At 39.8% G+C, this 21704-nt stretch overlaps 4 protein-coding genes across 4 annotated transcripts in view; 2 read left to right on the top strand and 2 right to left on the bottom strand.

Annotated features, from left to right (window-relative positions):
* The window catches only part of dcp2 (decapping mRNA 2), a 20904-nt gene extending 18633 nt beyond the window's left edge, over positions 1 to 2271 (bottom strand). Inside the window, exon 1 of the mRNA XM_037691968.1 lies at positions 2204 to 2271. Coding sequence (XP_037547896.1) covers positions 2204 to 2271 — 68 coding nt within the window. The remainder of the gene's footprint in view (positions 1 to 2203) is intronic.
* Positions 2272 to 3545: 1274 nt separating this feature from the next.
* Positions 3546 to 10548, bottom strand: LOC119424329 (histone H3-like centromeric protein A). Its single transcript, XM_037691792.1, has 4 exons — positions 10443 to 10548; positions 9261 to 9382; positions 8709 to 8783; positions 3546 to 3674 (listed from the first exon to the last, which is right to left on the bottom strand). Exons 1-4 carry the CDS (start codon positions 10546 to 10548, stop codon positions 3546 to 3548), a joined length of 432 nt encoding a protein of 143 aa, XP_037547720.1.
* A 2371-nt stretch (positions 10549 to 12919) lies between these two features.
* On the top strand, positions 12920 to 15755 carry LOC119425187 (proteasome subunit beta type-7-like). The gene is made up of 4 exons (XM_037692725.1): positions 12920 to 12981; positions 13088 to 13181; positions 13459 to 13556; positions 15611 to 15755. The coding sequence occupies exons 1-4, from the start codon at positions 12920 to 12922 to the stop codon at positions 15753 to 15755; spliced, it is 399 nt and encodes a 132-aa protein (XP_037548653.1).
* Positions 15756 to 16003: 248 nt separating this feature from the next.
* il6st (interleukin 6 cytokine family signal transduce) overlaps positions 16004 to 21704 on the top strand; it is a 35569-nt gene continuing 29868 nt past the window's right edge. Inside the window, exons 1-2 of the mRNA XM_037691969.1 lie at positions 16004 to 16083; positions 18546 to 18661. Coding sequence (XP_037547897.1) covers positions 16004 to 16083; positions 18546 to 18661 — 196 coding nt within the window. The remainder of the gene's footprint in view (positions 16084 to 18545; positions 18662 to 21704) is intronic.

The raw sequence follows: 21704 nt of genomic DNA on the forward strand, positions 1-21704 counted from the left end.
GATAGATAGATAGATAGATAGATAGATAGATAGATAGATAGATAGAACACAAGATACAATTTCATCTGAACAAAAGTTTAAAAAAAACATGACGATGTCCAATAACATGCCTAAACTGTTCAACTATGACCAAACAGTCAACTTTCTAACCCCAAAACAAGCATTACAGCAGTGAGGAAAAATATATCCATCCACTTTCAGTTTTAGGTACATCAGTACATCCATCAGTAAATTAGAAAAATTAACCAAAGTCTAAAATGATTCAAATTCAACCACGAGTAAAGAAAAACACACAACAGATTTTGGTCCAATATTCTTTATAACGTTGCTTCAGTCTACTGAGGTTTGCAGACTTGGGTTTCTGCTCAGCTTTCTTAAGGTCCACCACAACATTTCAGTCCAACTGTGGTCTGGACTTTGACCGGATCATGGCAACACCTTGATTCTTTCCTTTTTCTGCCTTTCTGTTGTACATTTGTTTTCATGTTTGGAATCATTGTCCTGTTTCACGACCAAACTTTCAGCTGTCAAACAAATGGCCTCACATTTGGCTCTAGAAGATGTTTGCGCTGATATGCTGTGTTGTTGTTGTTTTTGCCAAACATTACGCAGTGCATTATGGGTCAACATCTCTACTTTGGTCTCATCTGCCCAAAGAACATTGTTCCAGAAGTCTTGACGTTCACTCAGGTTACAGCTTTGCCACATCATCTCTTTAGAGAGAAGCAGCTTTCTCCTCCAACCCTTCCAAACAAGCCATACTTGTTCGTTTTTTGTTTTTTTTTCTAGTTGTCCAGTCAGGAACGTTCAAATTTAACCAGCTAACTGTGGCCTGTAGAGTCTGAGATATAGCTTTGTTTTGTCATTTGTCTGCGTTTTGCCCTGTACGATCTCTAGTTAAATTTACAGAAATGTCCACTCATGGGAAGATTGGCAGCCGTCTTAAATGTTTCCCACTTGGAAATAATCTTTCTCTCTGTAAAATGATAAACTACAATTTGTTTGGAAATTACCTTTAACCCTTCTCAGACTTACAGGCAACAATTGCTTCTCTAAGGTCAGTGCTGATGTCTTACTGCCTTGACATTGTGTTGCTGTACGCTCCAGAGCAGCAAACTGCATAAACTCCTGCTTTTATAGATATAAATACTGTCTCTCTTAATCTTAAGTAAGCAGCAAGGGTGGACTTAGTATCCATCTATCCATCATCTTTACCCGCCTCTTTCTTTCCAGGTCGCAGGGCTCACTAGTGCCCATGTCCAGCTAACACTGTGCAAGAGGTGGGGGACACCCTGGACACGTCTCCAGTCCATTACAGGGATGAATAGAGACAAACGAGACAAACAACCATTCACTCTCTCTCTCTCTCTCTCTCTCTCACCTATTTCATTCACAATTTTTCCTATTTTGCTTTGTTTTTACCGACATGGTGGAATCTGTTGTGTGTTTAATATTAAGTAAACTTGAGTTTGGATTTGAATAATTTTAGAACCTGGTAAGGACTGATCACTTTATTATTCATTCATTCAACCTTTATTTATACAGGTTAATCCCATTGAGCCTCGGGGACTCATTTACAAGAGAGACCTGAATTTTGAACAGAGAGTGATGACAACAGTGGACAACGACAACAATAGACAATCATAAAAGCTGCGTACATATATATTTTTTTAACAAGTTAAAATAAAATGGCAATCAAAAGGTCTTAAAGTCCTGATATATAGAAATCAGAGGGTGGACTTTGTTTTTCTCTCATTACTGTAATCCTCTAGAAATAACTGGCGTATATTAAAAGCTGGGTGGCAGTAAGATACACCAGGATTTTCTGATGTAAAGTGCAAAATGACATGATGTGACATAAACATCTGGAAGGAGCAAGAAAGGGAGGGCACGTGTCCTCTTGAGATATTTTGTTGCTTATCAAACTTTGTAAAACACAGATGGTCGGTGTTTTATTGATAATACCAGCCCTATGAAAATGCAGTGTTAGCTTATAAACAAGGTTTATTGTATTTATTACAGCCAGAAAATCCCACACCGGCTCCGCACACATAATACATACATACTGTGTTAGCTAGCTTTGGTTAATACAAGTAAGAAAAAAATGAAGTTTAAAAAAATACTGTTAAATTCAACATAATAATACATAATGGAGCATTTGCGAACTACTGCGGTCAGACAGGCTAGTAAACTGAGAGCTAACCTGCACAGATCGTCCAGAACGCTGGAGGGGATGTCCACTCTTTTTGTTTCCATGTTGGTTGAAAACATCTCGACTTTGTCTCAGAGAAGCAGGGTGTAAAAGTATCCGCTTACATGCGCACTTCAAATGCTTAGAAACCTCGTCTTTACAGAAAGGAACAACACCTCAGCAGCTAACTTTTTTAGCAACAAAAAAACTAAACTAAACTAACCTTAGCAGTCCCGGCCGAACTGCGCATGCGCGCTGGTAAATGTTTATTTACGACTTCTTCTTCGTTGGTTTTAATGCGTAGCTGCAACTTGGGGATAACTCTTTACTGCTCTCTACAGGAGCAGGTCATCATGCGGCTCAGTTCATGATCTTAAAAAGAAGAGGAAAGAAAACACATTTCTGGTAGTTTTTACCAGACTGGTTGGTCTTTAACTATGTTTTTAACAGTCAATCAAAAGAACTGTTTCAGGATTATCTTATTAAATCCAGGAGCATGTTAGTACACTCATTAAAAAAAATAAAAGCCCCAACGTGTTCAGCTTCACATGAATGATTTTCAAAATAGCATCCCCCCACCCCACCAGATTTAAGAAATGGCCCCTGACTACTTCTTTCTCAGTAGTTACTTTTATTGCTTTCCTTTTTAAAGAACATGGCTCTGTCCTCTGTATTTTAATCTCTTGATTGTGACCAGCATTTTTATTTCCTTAAATTTTGGAATAATTTCAAAGAAAAATTGTTCCAATCAGTGAAGTGAAAATGTCTGAAGCAGTAGATTCAAACATAATCAATCTGATTTTGCCCTTATATAAAGTTTAATTCACACAGTAATCAATATAGGATGCTTGTCAAACATATAATGTAAAAAATAAAATCATCAAATCTTAAGTGTCTAACGTTCAAAAATTTAATGCAATACTTCATAAAGCCCTGCTCTGACTTTGTGCAATCACATCATTAAAAATAAAGTTGCTTCATAACAATAATAACATAACAACATAATGTTGCTTCATAACATAAGTGCTGCAATTTACTACAAAAAACAAGTTTATTAAAAAAAACCTAATTTACTTCATTGCAAAAACGATATGTACATGACAAAACTACATCAGAATAAAAACAGTAAAACAAGAATATAACAAATTTACAACAATTTATATGCTTGACCCCAATTTTCCAGCCATTTCCTCCCCAGCAACATTATTTCTCCAGGTCAAACCAATAAAATCAACCAGAATTACAAAAAATTCTAACATTCAGAACAGGTGAAACAACAATGAATGTTTGAATCAAAGTGTATAATCCACATGACAGCAGTGCCGGGCGTCCTTTCTGTTGATGGGAGTGGATTTTACAGGTGATCCACCCCACGGATCCTCCTGGCCAGCTGAATGTCACGAGGAAATAGAGTGACCCTCTTGGCATGGATGGCACAAAGGTTAGCGTCTGAGAATAACATGACGAGAAACGTCTCAGCAGCCTGGGAGCACAGGGAGAGGCAGAGAAACACAAAGTAACTGAGAAAGAAAACAGCTGTAGCCGTTGTTCTATTAGTTCCTGCTTACATTCTGTCTAAACATATTGGCCAAATGAGCATATGTTTATAGCATGAACTTACAGTAAATGATATAGTTGTTTGTGAGCTAGTTTTAAGGTAAAATATTTCCAAGCTCAACAGAGCTTGTGGTTTACACATTTTAGGGAAATAAAGACATGCAGTTAGAACCGCACGTTTACATACACGGTATAAAAAGACAGAACCATTTTTTCCTCGCAGTCAGACATTAAATCAGAATAAATCGTTCTTGTTTTAGGTTTGCTAGGATTCCCAAAGGTATTTTAATTTGTTAAATGTTCAAATAATCAGAAAGAAAATTTGTTAAATCATTATTTTATTACTTTTTAAAGTCACAAGTGTGCATACACAATGATTATGTTGCATTAAAGCTCAGCTGACGATCTCATGGCTTTCGGTTGGTTTGTTGACAACATCTGTTATTATGATGTGTTTTAAGGCACACCTCAAACACGATGCTTCTTAGTGGAACTTCATGAGAAAATCAAAAATCTGCCAAGATATCAGGATGAGAATTGTCGACCGTCACAACTCTGGTTCATCTTCAGGTATAATTACATTTATCTGTTCAAACAATTACACACAACTATAAACACCAGAGGAATGTCCTGCAATCATGCGGCTCATGAAGGAGACAGGTTCCATGTTTTGATGCAAAACGTGTACATCAGCCCCAAAACAAAGACCTTGTGAAGATGCTGCTAAAGCTGGTCAGAGTGGGTTATAATCCAGAGCGAAACGAGTTTTGTACTGTCCTGAGCTGAAAGGCCACTCAGCGAAGAAGACGCCATTAGTGTGAAAACAATTAAAACAAGACAGAACAGGTCACAAATGTACACAAGGGCAAACAAAAACCTTCATTTATAAAGACATGCCATGTGGTCTGATGAAACTAAACTGAATTATTTGACTAGACTTTTTTCTTGGATGAAAAAAGGAGAAGCCTGAGCATGGAGGTGACAGTATCATGCTGTGGGGGTGTCCTGCAGGAGTAGGAGGGACTGGTGCACCTCACAAAGTAGTTGGCAGCATGAGGAAAGAACATTTTGTGGAAATATGGACGCAGCATCTCAAGACATCAGCCAAGATATTAGGGCTTGGGCACAAACGGGTCTTCAAATGGACAGTGAGCCAAAGCATAAGGCCACATTAGTTACAACGCGTCTTACGTTAAGTTAAAGACAATAAAGTCAATGGTTTTGGAGTCAAATCAGCGAGCTACCGCAGCGCTCTATGTGGGGTAGAGGGCTGCTTTTTTTGCTCAAGGGCCTAGAGTCAGACAAGTGGGAGCCTTCTTTCTCTCCTGGTCAGTTTGGGTATTTGAACTGGCAACCTTTCGATCACAGGCTCACCTTCTCTAGCACCACCACTCCCCCCACAAAGCTCCCCTCTGACCTCAATACCATGGAAAATGTGTGGCAGAGCTGAAAAGGTGTGTGAGCAAGGCGACCTACAAACCTGGCTCAGATACAGCAGTTCTGTCAGGAGGAACAGGACAAAAGTCCAGTTAACTACTGAGAAGCTGTGCAAGGAAACCCGACATGTTTGACCCAAATCATACAGATTAATGGCAATGCTTCCAAAACTCTGACTTTAAAGAAAGTAACAAAACATTCTTTCATTCAACCTTTATTTCTACAGGTAAATCCCATTGAGCCTCGAGGACTCATTTACAAGAGAGACCTGATTTCAACAAAGAAAGATGACAACAATGGACAACAGCAACAACAATAAACAGTTATAAAAAGTCATACTGCAGGGTTTTTTTTGTTGTTTTTTTTTACAAATAGGATGGCTAAAAGAAAAAGGTAACAAAAAAACAGCTAGATTCTAAGGCCAATGTAGAAAACTAAAAACAGGAACATGTCAGCATTGGACCCTGCCAGGAGTCCAACAGATTCTTAAAGCCACTTAGAGAGGTCAAGGACGAGAGCTTCAAATCTTTTTGTAAGATATTCCAGGAAACAGGAGCGGAGTAGGAGAAGGCCCTTTTGCCAAGTTCAGTCCGCACTGAGGGAACACTGCAGGTAATAATGTCCTGAGAGCGCACTCCGTAGCTGCACTCACGCAGAGACATGTAGGAGGAGATGTATGAAGGCAGCAGACCAAGAAGTGATTTAAAGATGAAAATGTACCAGTGAGAGAGTCTGCGTGAAGTTAATGATGTCCAGTTAACCAATGAATACAGGGTGCAGTGGTGGGTACGATAATCACAGCCAGTTATGAATCTTAGTGCACCATGATAGACAGCATCCAACATCTGCAGGGTTCTTGTAGGAGCGTTCATGTAAATAATGTCACTGTAATGAATGGAGGGAAGGAAAGTAACAGATACAAGGCGTTTCCTAGCATTCAGGGTTAGACAGGATCTGTTTCTGAAAAAGAAACCCAGTTTAACTTTCAGTTTCTTTATCAAGTTTTCCACATGGAGCTTAAAAGAGAGATGTGAGTCGACCAAGATACCCAAATATTTATAGGAATCAACAAACTCAATGGGGACACCATTTGAGGATAAAATCGGAGGAAGAACTGCTGGGACCAACTTCCTATTTGAAAAAAGCATCCCTTTGGTTTTGTCGGCATTTAGGACAAGTTTGAGGCGGAACAAATCAGTCTGGATGTTGTTAAATGCAGATTTCAAAAACTGGAAAGCCTTTTCAACTGTTTTAGCTTGACAATAAACAACTGTGTCATCAGCATAGAAATGTATGGATGCATCAGGGATGTTTTTACCTACATTATGTATGTAGATTGTAAAGAGGGTGCGTCCTAAGACTGAGCCTTGTGGTACACCATTGTTGACTGTTAAATAACTGGAGGAAGTGCCATTATGTTGAACACATTGCCTCTGGTCTGAGAGATAGTTAGAGAACCAACCAATAGTGTGATCTGAGAAACCGATTTCTGAGAGTTTATGACACAAGATGTTATGATCCACAGTGTCAAAAGCTTTGGACAGGTCTAAGAAAAGTGCAGCACAATAGTCCTTAGCATCCAGTGCTTCAACAACGTCATTAAGAACCTTCAGTGAAGCAGTGGTTGTGCTGTGTTGTTTCCTGAAACCAGATTCTCTCTCAATTGTTGAGCATTTAACAAATAAAATAATAATAATTTAGGAATCTTAAATACCCTAAACAGTTTAGTCTGATTTAATGTCAGTCTAGAAAAATGGCTCTGTATCTTTTATACAGCGTATGTAAACAATAAACATCTGGCTTCAACTGTGTGCACAGACAGCATGAGTTTAGTTGTCCACATTATATTATTTTAATGACTGGTAATCTCACAGATCAGGTTATAACTCTGCCCTTTTTTACAACAAGATCTGTGGATATCGGTTGACTCAGAAGTTGAATACGTCTGAAAATGACTGATCTAACTGAGGTATGATGATTAGGAGTGGTTTTGTCACAGTGACATCTGTAAAGATTACAGGGTTGTACTACAAAGTGAGATTTCCCACCTCGTGAGCCACCGTATACTAAGCTGAAAGTTTTCGGTCTCCTGCAGCTGGCTTCGAGAAAACTCAAAAAACAAGGATTACCGTATTTTCCGGCCTATAAGTCGCACCTTTTAGCCTAATTTACATGCCCTGCGACTTATAGGCCGAAGCAACATATTTATGGATTTTTTTCCCATATTTATAAACCAATTTTTGGCTGAGATATGACTGTTTTCATTCATTCTGACTGAAAATATTGAACACTACCATTTTCAGCTGCTAGATGGTACTCGAGTTGTATAGCATGCTGTTGTGTCATGTAATAGGTAAAAAGGGCTATTAATGACACAATCGGCTTGCCTTAACCTGCCACCTTCGTCCAGCTGGACGTCAAATGAGCTTCATTTCGCTGCGCCGCCCCAATAAAATGAAGCTCATTTGACCATTGAAGTGCATTTATTAAGTAAAAGTTCAACTGAGACACACCTTTCCTATAAAGTCAAGCAAACAAATAATTGTTTTTAGGTGCTTATCTTGTTAAATTTTAAAGAAATGCACAGCAGGTCGTCCCTCTGCGCGCTCCCGCTTACGCGAATCAGCTTTTGAAATGCAGCTGATTTGACCGTCAAAGTGCATTTATTAAGGAAAAGTCAACCTGATGCACACCTTTACTATAAAGTCAAGCAAACAAATAATTATTTTTAAGTGTTAATCTGGTTAAATTCTTGTTAAAGTCCTTCCGTGCACGTTCCTGCGACTGCCATTTGGCAGCCAATCGATTTTTGGCACAACACCGGCCCATATTTCCAGGTTGTCAGCGGTGACGCGTAACAAACGTGACACGTTGGGGGTGACGCATAACAGATGTGACTTATACAGCGAAGCGACATATTTATGGATTTTTCCAAATTATTAGACATTTTTAAACAGATGGGACTTATATGCCAGAAAATATGATATGATGCTCATGGTCAGAGGGAGATCCAGAATGCCAGATTGTTTATCTGATGCCATATTTATGATTGTAAATTAAATTCTCTCCAGCTGTGAAGTCTTGTATCCTTTGTTTAATTATAAAGATAAAAATAACAATAGTTGCTGTTCCATGGTAAATATATAAGGAGATTTTCTAATATCTCTTAATTTATAATATTCACAAGTTTTAACTACAATATATTTAAACATTTATTCTTGCTGAATATTGATATTGTAAAAGATTGCAATAAATTTCAGGCTCAAACGACACACCAGTATTAAACAAGGCAGCCATACTGACTCCTAAATACCCACAGCCAGCCAGTTTAAATGAAAGTGGTCAAAAAGTATAAAGTAAAACGCAGCCATTCTAAATGTGGGTTCTGTGTAAAAGTTATGTATGTCACTAGATACATATGTGAACAACCAGTTTGGAGAGCCAGAGCTTCTCTGAAAGTGGTTAATAAATCATAATAACTTGATATATGATGTTCATGCCCATGAAGAGAACAGGTCCTTACCTCCTGCAGAGCCAGCAGAGCATAGACCTGCCACCGGTATTCTTTAAAGGTAAACTGATGGCACACCTCACGAACCTGAGCCAAGAGGAAGAACAGAACAATTATTAAAGAGCGGAGGTAACAGGAAAGTCACACAGTAAGCCGATTAAATTACTGATTAGATTTTTTTTTTTTTTTTTTAAAAAGGTATTTTCTGTCCTCTGCCGTCGTTCATCGACCACTCAGACGTTTTTGTCTTTGAGCTTTTTGCTGACTTGCACGTTTTTAATCACCTGCTGCCAAAATGTGGGTGAATAATGTTTTTGTCTGTGTTTGTTGTTACTTTCTGAAAGTTTGATGAAAAAAACGTTCAGTAGTTCATAAGATATTTTGCTAACGCTACATATAAACAAACAAAAATGCACACAGATGCATGAAAAACCATTATCGCTTCATGCAGCAGACAACACCCCCCAAATTAGGGTCAGTCAAAGAGCTGTCTACACCAGGTAAGATAATAATTGTTCATCCCATTAAACCCGTCCTTCCATGTTTTGTAACGATCGGACTCACCAGGCGACCGAAGGGTGCCTTCCTGATCAGAAGATCAGTACTCTTCTGGTACTTGCGGATCTCCATTAAGGCTCTGGTTCCTGGTCTGAATCGTTTTTTTCTGGGAGACGCAGGAGACTTTGCTAAAAAAAACAAACAGAATCAGACTGTTGTCAAGAACTGTAGACTCTTCTTTAAAGCATAGCTAAACTTAAGTATTGTCTTTTTCACTTAGAAAAACATAGCTTGTGCTACAGAAAACATTTTTCATTGTGTCAAAAACTAACTACAAACACAGACGTGTTGAAGATCTAATGTAAAGAAAACGAACAAAGACAAAACACCAGAGGATATTTTATATAATAAAGATAAAGGGAACCTTGGAAGCTCATTTCTGCCACTCTAAAGAAAAAAGTTATCAAATTTATAATTATGAAACAAACTTACCAACTCTAACTTAGCATCCCATACTTCTGAAGACACAAAGTCTTAATCCTAAGATGCTAAGTAATAATTATGAAAATGTAATATTGTAATTTTAGTTGCTAGGTTAAATATACAAAATGCAAAGCTGTAAATTTAAGTAATGTCTTTTTTGATAGTTTAATCATATTTATGAAATATGAGAAGTTATAATTTAGTTATGCTAAGTCATAATTTTGAGATATAAGTTCATTTTTTTAATTTTAGAAAATTGCATTTTATTTTATGCGCAATTTAGATAATTTTTTAAGTTATTATATTGAAGCTTTACACCCTAATCAATCGTTCTTTCAACCTGTACAAGAGAGACCTGTTTTAAACAAAGATCACAGAAGAGGTACGGACAATAGACAATCGTATAAAAGTAAAGCAAAGTAAATGAAAAGTAAATATATATATATATATAAATTAAACAAAAACAGCTGCATTATAAAGCGATGTAAAATACACACCAAAAAAATATTAAAAACAGAAACATGTCTGCATTGGTTTTTGCCATGAACTTAACTTAATCCATACATTTTACAACAGCGTTTCATAACTATGACTTGGAGATTTTATTTATTCTAAGTGGCAGAAACGGCCTTCCTTAACAAGTGACTTCCTGCACAGAAAGCCGTGTATTTGAGCTTCATCTTCACTTGCCAGATGTGTTTGGTTTATGTTTCAAACCACACGGGCTCAAAGAGTTTAAAACGCTTAGCTTTTTGTTGCACTCACACGTAGATGGCTTCGAACCTGAGCGGGGTGCCTCTGGGACTGGTGCAGGGGGACGACGAACAGGAGTGTTTGCCTTCCTGCGGCTGGCAGATCTGTCTCGACGCATGATCACTGAAACACAAGTCAGAAACGAGATGCTGATCATTACGATACATATATACAGACATATTGTACAGGGGATATAAAAAGTCTACAAAATCCTGTTAAAATATAACAAATAACTGGTCTGTGAAGCTAAAGAAAAACCTTTTTATGTGTATTCTGCGACATTTCTCCAGGGAATAATATAAAAACTAGAAAAGCACAAGAAGCTAGTTCAAGTTCAAGGTTCTTTATCATCATTCGCATCACATCTGGTACATGAGGCGGAAGGAAATAGTGCACACAGGGTTACATCCAGCAATAGCAAAACTATAAAGTGTAAAAGGAAACAGTAAATAAGGATCTAAGATATAAACCAAAAGTTGCATTAGTTACTTTGTTGCATTGTGCACACCCTGATCTTTTGTTTGAAATGCCTCCTTCAGTTTTCCAGTTTTCTGAGGAATAAGTGCAAACCTTGAGCTGATAATATTTGTCCATTCCTCCTTTATTGAATTTAGGTTTCAAATGTGGCTAGGCCCTTAAAAATATGTCATTTTGGATGTATGCTTGGGGTCGGTGCTGTCTGTCTTCCTTTAACTTCAGCTTTTGAGCGGACACGTGAAATTTTCAGAGCAAAATAAACAGGTATCTGGAACAGTTCATGATTCCATCCACCTCCATTAGACAGACATAACATTAGACGCTTTTGGGTCATGTTAAATGTCTGCTAGACTTGTCCAAACACGAAATCATCACAAAGTTAGCTTCATCACTTTCCCAGCAGCTTTCGTGTTTAAAATAATAAAATTAAAACTTAACAAAGGGGTGAAATTTGGGTTAAAACGTAAAACTAATAGCTTTCTTGTCTAATCTTAGAAGACGTGTATAAAATACCTGTGAAGGACTTTACTGCCGTGTTTATTTCTTCAGCTCTTCAACAGCAGCCATAAAATTCAAACGACGGTAACGTAATCTGTTCGTCCAATCAGATTGGGGAAAAACAGAAGGCGGGGCTAATGACTTTAAGCACTCTGATTGGACGATAGCAGCAGTGACGCTTTTAGTGAATGCGCGCGCAACTAAGGGCAAACGTCAATTATGTTAGTTTAATTAATTTATTTTGGGTCGAATATGTTTATTATTTGACTCAGTATTGATATAATTTCATTGAACTTTCACTTCACCCAAATCGGACATTTTTAAAGAATATTTTACTGTTCAAAGAAGCAGTTTGTCCCACTTTTAATGCTAAATTAAGATTAAATCACACCTTTTTTGTTTATGGTTCCCCACAAAACTGATTCATATTTTTTCTATTGTTTTGTTGACTTCTAGGAAAATAAAATATCAGTTTCAAACCAACTGAAAGATTTGAGATCATGTTTATGGCCATAATTACCACTGTGTATGTGATCCTTGTGCTTTATTTTTACCTGTAAAGTTTTTATGCGTCAACATTTTTTTTAACATGTTAATTGTTTTGTGTGTTTTAATCTATTTTAATTTGTTCAGTTCTTTATTGTTTCTGTCTTTCGAGCTATATTTGTTCCCATTATTGTTTCTTTGTTTATTTTCCCCTAAACATTTTAATATTGTAGTTTTATTTTATTTTATGTCCATTTTTAAATTAGATTTTTTTTTATGCTTCATATTTGCATTTTATTTGCATTCCACTTATTCCTAGAAAACTATCTTTATTCTGCTGTTTTACAGCTCATTTGATGAACGGACTATAATGCTGTGAAGATATAGATTATGACTGCAACTATCAAAGGCATGTCTAAAAAAGTTAAATCTGGTCCTCTGGACAGTCATACCTTTTTTAGATTTTTCTACCTGGATTATTGAGCATGCATCAGGATATCAAAGGCATGTTTTATTTATGCTGTGAAGAGCAAAAATAACTCATGGATCCAACAGTAAATTCTGCTTTCAAAGTTAAATGAAGCTGTTGCATCTCTTGTCTGAAAAAGGCCTGATTGTCATTTTAATTTAACTGTTTAAAGGGTTAAACTACAGTTTATTCTGTCATCTGACTCTTCGGGTTCCACCTCAACGTTTCACATTTAATACATGCCAAATAAGAATAATGTTGCATGTATTTCATTCCTTGTAAATAGTTTTATTTTTAACGAAGAAGTAACCAGAAGTGGTGATGTAAATTTTATTTAGTCTTCGCACAGTTTTCAAAGAATTTCTGCTGCATGTTGAAACAATTGAACAAACATTTTGTGAGAATGAACAACTTTTACAGTGGTGAGCAGGGAGGCTGGGCCTGTGCAAAAAAGTGAAAGTAAAAGTAAAACCTGCTGATCAGCACTGACAGTCAGGTAGACAACAAGGCACAGGCTTTTCTTTAAGCATTCAACGTTTATTTCAGATAAGCTCACATCATGCTGCACAGTTTGAATCCCTGTCAGCAGACTGGAGGTTTCTCCTTTGAAAACAGCCGCAGGTAAGAAGAAACTGAGTTTGACAACAACAAATGGCGGAGCAGTGACTCAACAACACTACCCTCATTATGTCCGTTTTTCCTGCCTGTTCTTGGTGATTGTTTCCAGAAATGCAGTTTTGGAGTCCAGTTTGTCAGAAGTGGGATACAAAGCCCCCAGTGCCAGAAAGACGGGAACCACCATCGCTGGGATGATTTTCAAGGTAAGACACACAAGCACAAGTCAGTCCCTCAGAAAAAACAGAAACTGGAACAGGAACTATAACATTAATTTGTTTTATTAAGAACATATGTAGTGTATAGTATAATTTGTATGGATGGGTTTTAAGTGTATAATAAATAAATAAAAAAAGTTTAAGTTCTCAACTTCCTGGTTTGGGATATGTGACTGTAATGAGCCAATAGTCAGTTTTAGTCTTCAATTTTAAAAGTCCTTGATGTTATCCTGGTGAGATGAGGTTCTCTTCTTCTTGGTTTTAGGATGGAGTGGTTTTAGGAGCGGATACCAGAGCCACAGATGATATGGTGGTGGCTGATAAAAACTGCATGAAGATTCACTATATTGCTCCAAAGATCTAGTGAGTACACGTTGTGTTCTGTTAGTTTGCCTTTCAGGTTTATAGCATGACGGGTGTGTAAAAAAAAAAAACTGTCTGTCTGGGCCACATTTCAGCTCTGGACAGGGGTGTTGACATAAAGTACAGAGCACAGTACATAATAAGGCCTTATAATACATGTACCCGTAAGTACCTTTTAAGTACCCCCATATTCCACAGGCAGAATGTAAGCACAGTGTAATTATTCTGTAAGTACCTTGTGTGTATTCTGTGAGGAGTTACCCTTATAAATACACCAACTCATCATATGTATCATCTACGTACCACCTTAAGTACTTTTTCAGGTCTCTCTTGTAAATGAGTCCTCAAGGCTCAATGGAATTAACCTGTCTAAATAAAGGTTGAATGAAAAAAGTACTTATGGTGGATACTTATCCTTACAGCTTTACCCCATAAGTACAACCAAAAGTGCTATGTAAGTACTCTGTATTTACCCTGTGAGTACCATTTGTATAGCCCATGAATATCTTGTAATGATTGTGTAAGTTCCTTGTACCCTCATAAATACGCTAACTACATTGAAAGTATGCCTTATATACCAAATATGTACCCTGGAGACACAGGGGATTAGCAGTGAGTTCCCTTTATTATGGTATTTATTTATTATGTATGTGATTATTTATTTATTCCCATGTATGTACCTCTGTAAGTACCATGTAAGTATCCCATAATTATCATGTAATCACCCTATAATTACCATTGTAGGTACCTTATCATTTTTTTTTCATCCATTCAACCTTTATTTATACAGGTTAGTCTCACTGAGGTACAGACAATCATATAAAAAGCATATAAAATGAAAAGTAAATAAAATAAATTGTATAAAAACAAAACAAATACAGCTACATTATAAAGCGGTGTAAAAACAGGAACATGTTTGCATTAGTTTTTCCCATGAACTTAGCAGATGTTTGAAGCCACTTAGAGAGGTCAAGGTCGACAGCTTCAGATCTTTTTGCAAGATATTCCAGGAAACAGGAGCAGAGTAGGAGAAGGCCCTTTTGCCAAGTTCAGTCCTCACTGAGGGAACACTGCAGGTAATAATGTCCTGAGAGCGCACGCTGTAGCTGCACTCACGCAGAGACATGTAGGAGGAGATGTATGAAGGCAGCAGACCAAGAAGTGATTTAAAGATGAAGATGTACCAGTGGGAGAGTCTGCGTGAAGTTAATGACGACCAGTTAACCAGTGGATACTGGGTGCAGAGGTGGGTATGGTAGTTACTGCCAGTTATGAATCTTAGAGCACCATGATAGACAGCGTCCAACATCTGCAGGGTTCTTGTAGGAGCGTTCACTTTAATAATAAATAAATAAATGAATACCCAGTTTATCACTTTTTTACATTTTCCTGTGAGAAATGTTGGGTCTCCATCCTAAAACATTTAACAATGAAAAATGAGTGTGATAAAATTAGTTATTTCAGGTTTCATCACACAGCACGGTGGCGCAGTTAGTAGAGCTGATGCCTCTCAGCGAAATGGTTGCTGGATTGAATCCCAGCTGGGCAGCTTTCTGGGTGGAGTTTTTCATGTTCTCTCCGTGCATGCGTGGGTTTTCTCCAGGTATTCCAGTTTCCTCCCACGGACCAAAACATGCATGTTAGGCTGATTGGTAAATTGTCCCTAGGTGTGAGTGAGAGTGAATGGCTGTTTATCTCATTTGTCTCTATGTGTCCCTGTGATGGACTGGAGACCTGTTCAGGGTGTCCCCTGCCTCTCACACAGTGACTGCTGGATATGGGCACCAGTGACACCCGTGACCCATAAAGGAAGAAGTGGGAAAAGATAATGGATGGAAGTTTCATGGCAGATTGATGAATATTTTTATGCTAAAAATATAATATTTTGATCTGTGATTATGTGTCTCCTTAAAATGAGTCTGGCAACAACAATGGCTCTGGACCTTTATACGAAATTACAAAGTGCAGTCCCAAAGCAGAGCCTGATATCCAACAGTGTGCTGATGATAAACACAGATTTATTTCAGCCATGATCTGTCTTGTCTCTTCTGCAGCTGCTGTGGAGCCGGCGTGGCTGCAGATGCGGAGATGGCCACACAGATGATGGCGTCCAATGTGGAGCTCCACATGCTCAATACTGGTCGACCCCCACTTGTTGCTATGGTTACCAGACAGCTGAAACAAATGCTGTTCAGGTAGGAGAAACAAGAGCTTCAGTTTAGGTGGAACCTAAATGTAAGTTCTGAACGTGTTTTAGTTTCTGCTAACACATCATCACCTCAAACTTGTTTTTCATGCATCTTTCCATTGCTACTGCATCGGCTCTATACCACCTGGTGCACTTAACTTTCCACATTAGAGGTTAATGTTGTCACTGAGGCTCTTTGCTATACAGTGCACAAATTGCTATATTGTTTATTTAATTAGGACAAAACAAGTTGGGCGGCATGGTGGCGCAGTTGATAGAGCTGCCGCCTCTCATCAAGAAGGTCGCCAAATTGAATACCAGCCGAGGGGGCCATTCTGGGTGGAGTTTGCATGTTCTTTCCGTGCATGTATGGGTTTTCTCCGCGTACTCTGGTTTCTTCCCACAGACCAAAAACATGCATGTTAGACTAAATGGTAACTCTAAATTGTCCCTAGGTGTGAGCAAGAGAGTGAATGGTTGTCTCATTTGTCTCTGTGTCCCTGTGGTGGACTTGGACCTGTCCAGGGTGTCCCCTGCCTCTTGCACAGTGACTGCTTAACATGGGCATTAGTGACCCCCGTGACCTGAAAAGGAAGAAACAGATAAAAGATAATGGATGGATGGATGAAAACACAAGTTTCCACAGCCAAGGGTTGGGGTTCACAAGTGGCACATGGCTATCACAGTACATATTCTCCTTCTTCTCCTTTTGTTTAAACATCATTCATCCCTCTCTCTGAGAAAAATGTGTCTAGATGCTCACAAACATCATTTGACTACATGTTCACAGGAAGCAAAACTAAAAAAGGCAGATTATTTGTAATTTCTTAAAAAACAAAGTGGAAGAAGACATTGTGGTCATGAGATCAAAGCTTTTGGCTATCAAGAACAAAACCTGTGCAAACCCTCCACATCTCACTACATTCTGGAGACTCCATCTGAACTGTGAAGCATGGTGATGATGACATCATGATTTATGGGTGGTTTTATTGGCAGAAACTAAGAATCAGAATTAGAATAAGCTTTATTATCATTGCACCGAGATACAACGAGAATATGTCCGTACAGCCGTCCGAAAGATGAGTGAAGTGCACATAGCTGCTGCTATGAAGCGCGGCCTTCTTATCCTTTTCAGAATACATTTATTAAAATAGAAAAAGGGACAAAGCCACGAGGAGAGGATAGTGGCATGACAAAAAAAAGATATATTCACACCTTGTCCTAACAGGACACAATTTAAGACATCAAAATTCATGAACACGTTACATATGCATTTGACAACAAGGCGGTCCATGAAGCACATCCAGATAGTCCATTGTCCTGATAAGATGATGGTCAGGCGGCACAGGGGTGCGTGTTGCAATAGACAAAGCTTTTTTTTAGTTTACACATTTCCCAGGAGAAATTGATAAGTCGGCATGTTTCGAGACTAACCGGGAAGTCAGATTCAAATAATCCACACTTGTTGATTTATTCAAGCAGACTATTTTTTTCTTGTCAGCCTTGAGTCCTTACTGATACTTTCAAGATCCGAAATGGCCAGAGTGCATTCCACTGGTCCGTGCTTAAGAGTCTCTTCAAGGTTGTTTTCATGCTGACGAGTCCCAAAGCCGCAGGTAGCCTGTGATTCAAATCACTTCCATCTAATGGTTTAGCTAGTAAATAGCTCGTGATTTTGAGTCCTCAAAGCACGGACCAACCTTCACATAGGCAGCAGCCTAACGAGGGCCAAATTAGTTACGGTTGCCTTCTTTGTATGTTGATAGACCTGGAACCAGACTATTCCAAAAACAGGAAACCTGTCATCATAACTCCAATTATATGCAATGTTGGCGTCCTTGATCGACCGCAGAGGTAGACACATCACCCCCAGAGATATATCCAGCTGCATGTGTGTCGTCCGAGCAAATGAGGGTTCTCCAGGACCTTGTTGCTTTGTTGAAAAGATTTTGTCGTTTGTGTCGAAAGTCCAGTTGGTCAGATCCAAAACAGTAGTTTTCATTTCAGAAGATGTGTAAAAATAGGAGCTGCTTCGATACACAGACAGAGAGCAAAAATGCAGGAGGACAGGGAGAAGGAAGAAATGCGTGTGCCTCGTTACAGAGCCAGTGAGGACAAAAAAACGAAAAAGAAAAAAGAAAGAAACAGTCCAAGTAGAAAGAAAGCTGGAATAGAACGTAAAGAAATATAAAGATTATCAAATTTCTTTATTGTCATCCGCATCACATGTGGTACATGAGGGGGAATGAAATTGTGTACACAGGGTCCCAGTTACACCCAAAAATAGCAAAAATATAAATTATATATAAAAAAAACAGTATATAAGGATCTAAGAAATATGCTAAACACTAATAATGTAAAATAATACGGTGTATTAAACAGCAGTCTGAACATAGGAAATTCTCAAGGGAAACTATTTTGAGTGTTCCCAATATTTTGTGTTCCCAATATTTTTTCAAGACTGAGACAGGACAATGATCCTAAACACAAGGATGAAGCAACACTCCACTGGGTTAAGGAGAAACCACTCATTGTCTTGAAATAAATATATTTGATTTAAAGATAGCTGGACACAAACAGGACCAGAAGAACCCAAACATACAGTACCTTCTGTTGTAACTGCTGCACAGAAGTGGCTCTACAAAGTGTTAATTTTTTTAGGGTAAACCCATAAGATGGAAAGGTTCAATGAGTTAAGATAATAAGAACATTTTGTTATTTTTTATCTTGTTCTTAACATTTAATCTGAACTCCAGTTTATAAAAAGAAGAATGTCAAGAGATGTTTGCCTGTTTTCTCAGGTACCAAGGTCACATGGGTTCATCAGTGATAGTAGGAGGAGTCGATGTGACCGGGGCTCACCTGTACAGTGTCTATCCACATGGCTCTTACGATAAGCTGCCTTTCCTCACCATGGGTATGTGAGCATCATCTTTTATGCAAATCTACACGTTGTGACAGGAACAGGCACCGAAGGGAGATTTCTGAAAGACATTTTAAAGTTCTGTAAAACAGTTTACTGAAATTACGTCTTGAACGTTTTACCTGATTTCGGCCTGTAATCGTGTCATCTTAGCTCCACTTTAACAGAACACCTCTAAAGTGATGGACTGAAGTATAGCATATAATAAATGTTTGTAAGAGGGAGAGAAGCTTCTGTTTTCCTTCAAAATGTCTACATTTGATCGGTGCAGGATACTTATACCTGAAATACTTGAAATTGTAATTTATGGACAAGTAAATTAAAAAGTTATAAACCGTCATCTTTATGCATTATCTTGGTGTGAATACTCAACCAAATTAAAAGTCTAGTCTTCCTTGAAGGAATTCATACCACCCACCACTTTTCATGCTAGAGTTTTACAACTTTTAGATCATTTTATGTTGACAAATGACAGAGCTGTATCTGTTTTGGTCAAACCTTTGCAAAATGTCATGCTCAGGGTATGTGTTGTGGATTACCCTCAGCTATAACCACTCCAAATTTAAACAATAAATCTACAAAGTTTACTGAATTATACTGTAGTTATGTTCATAGCATATTTTGCTAAAAGACAGCAAATTGACATCAATAGTTCTGTAAGGATGGTGCCCCCTTGTGGCGGGTCCCATCCCTACACTCCCTGGTCTCCCTGTTAATTGTCTTGATTGTTCTATTTCGTATAGGCATTGCCCTTTAAGGCTATCGCTAGTGGGTTTATCCCTTTGCGCTCAGCGCAGCACTGAAAACTTTAGTCCACGCCCATCTACTGTGTGGGCCTCATCCCCAGTCCGTATAAATTATGGTGAGACCGGGTAATCGGCTCCCATTTTTTCTTCAGCCAGCTAGCTAGCACTGTCAGAAGAACGAAGAAGGAAAAAATGTCCAGCTTTGACCGGCACAACCTTTGCTAAGGATGCCTGGGTCTCCGCCACGCCAACCTCCTGCCGTCCCGGTGAGCTCTTCCTCCCCAGAGAGAAGCAGAGACGAGCAGCCTTGTTCAAGGTAAGCATCGAGGAGTGCTTTTCCAAGGCGGGCCGATACCCGCTGGACGACGCCATCGCTTTTTCTAACGTTTTTTCCTTGCGGTAACCGAATGATTTCCTCAAAAAGGCAATGTCAGCAGCAGCCCCGCGAATGTTTTTCCGTGGAGGGTCGCTACTCGCTGGACGACGCCACCACCTTTTCTAACGTGTTTTGTTCTCGCGGTGAATCGGATGATTCCCTCGAAAAAGGCGTTGTTGGCAGCAGCTCCACTGAGTGTTTTATTCTGTGGCGAGACACTATGCGCGGGATGACGCCACTGCCTTCTTTGACGCAGAGTCACGCAGTGAATCGAATGAATCCTCCGAGAAAGGTGATGCGGAGCTGCACCCTCCCTCCTGGAGAGCGTAGTAACGGAAGAGGAGTGGCCGTGTGGATGCTTAGCCATCTCGGATCTTCCCACGTCTGCGACCACACCACTCCCAGCCGTCGGCGCCCTCCTCTCGGAGCTGCCCGGCATAATCCAGGAGGATGTTAACACAAGGGACTTTCCGTCCCCTGCCTCCCTCCTCCCTGATCGGATGATTTGGCAGCAAGGTTGGCTCCGCCCCGGCTTGTCACCCTGACCCCATCTGGCCTCGCTGTCCAGCTGTGATGTCACACTGGAACGAGGCTGCAGTTGGGCCCGGCAAGCTGAAGACATCCGTCTCCACCTTCGCCTCCATCTCCAGAGTGGAGGGTTTTACCGATCAGTGTTTTTCCCTCGGTCCCCCTCCTGGAGCCAAGCCTGGCATTGGCATTGGGGCAAAAGCTTCCAGGATGGACCAGCAACCTGTCCCTCCAGGGAAGCATGACCAGATGGTGACAAGGTCTCCAACCGAGCTCACCAGTACTCATTCCAGATGGCTGCAGCGAACAACAATGTCGCCCTGCTGGCCTACAGCATGAGGCTGGAGGAAGCAGACCTGCTGGAGGAGACAAAGAGCTCTCTCTGTAAAGCTACTGATGTCATCTTAAATATGTGCCACCTCTGCGGTCTGCCTGTCCCGCATCGCTGCATGGATGACCATGATCCAGAGGACCATTTGGCTCTGCCTCTTGCCATCCTTGTCCGAGAGGCTGCAGAAAAACCTGCTGGAGGGCCCTATCACCCCAGAGTTGCTGTTTGGGGCCAAATTCAGGACCATCCTTGAGAAATCGCAGAGGTTCAAGGAGGTCTCAGAGACTGTACACCATCTGGTGACGTCACAGTCTATCTACCCCTCCGGTCGCTGGAGGGACCGCCGTGGCCAGCAACAGCAGCAGAGGCGCTCCACAGCTGCGACTTCACACTCTGGTCCTCCGCCGGCACCCTCCACCAGGGAAAAGCTCCTTGAGGGGAATGTGTGTGTTTTTTGATGAGGTATATTTTGAAATATAACAGAAACATCTCTAAAAGTAAAGTTTCATCTGATTCCAGCCTGACTGTCAGATCAACTGAGCTCACAGCTCCCTCTTCTCACTTCCCGACACAAAACAAGCCGGTAACTTCTAAACAGTGTTTTAAATGGCACCGCAGTTCTGTAAATATCACAAAACACTTGTCTGCCACGTTAGCTAAAAATTATTGTTTTTTTCAGCAGACCGAGTCCGGTAAAATCCCTCGCTCTTAGCCAGTGCCCATTTTTATTTTCTGTCGTTTTCTGTCATCTCACTGCACAGCAGGAGTAAACGTTTTTTCTCCACGACAGCTGCAGCCTCCACCGAAACGGCGTTTTCACTCAGAAAGCGCTCACGCCTCCTCTCAATGCGCGCCGGCCCTCCTCAGCTCTAACGTGAGACCACAGCCTGGGTTAAGTACAAAGGCACACATACAGCATTTTTCTGTTGGAGCCCCCACTTGAGTTCCCCCCGGGGAATCTTCGGAGCGGGTGATGGCAGTAAGGGTTTTTAGCCTAGTTAATGTCCATGAGAAACATGACACACAAAATGCGTGCCCGCTCTCCGAGCGTTACTC

The sequence above is a fragment of the Nematolebias whitei genome, chromosome 18 (assembly GCF_014905685.2).
Source record: "Nematolebias whitei isolate Nwh7 chromosome 18, NemWhi1, whole genome shotgun sequence".
In the NCBI taxonomy this organism is placed as follows: Eukaryota; Metazoa; Chordata; class Actinopteri; order Cyprinodontiformes; family Rivulidae; genus Nematolebias; species Nematolebias whitei.

Excerpts from the sequence above, each read along its gene's own strand:
- LOC119425187 (XM_037692725.1), top strand. The coding sequence starts at position 12,920 with ATGCTGCACAGTTTGAATCCCTGTCAGCAGACTGGAGGTTTCTCCTTT. Across the intron at positions 12,982-13,087 it reads TCCTTTGAAAACAGCCGCAG|AAATGCAGTTTTGGAGTCCA; the intron begins GTAAGAAGAAAC and ends GATTGTTTCCAG. Across the intron at positions 13,182-13,458 it reads TCGCTGGGATGATTTTCAAG|GATGGAGTGGTTTTAGGAGC; the intron begins GTAAGACACACA and ends TCTTGGTTTTAG.
- LOC119424329 (XM_037691792.1), bottom strand. The coding sequence starts at position 10,548 with ATGCGTCGAGACAGATCTGCCAGCCGCAGGAAGGCAAACACTCCTGTT. Across the intron at positions 9,383-10,442 it reads AGGTTCGAAGCCATCTACGT|CAAAGTCTCCTGCGTCTCCC; the intron begins GTGAGTGCAACA and ends TGTTTTTTTTAG. Across the intron at positions 8,784-9,260 it reads AGGCACCCTTCGGTCGCCTG|GTTCGTGAGGTGTGCCATCA; the intron begins GTGAGTCCGATC and ends CTCTTGGCTCAG.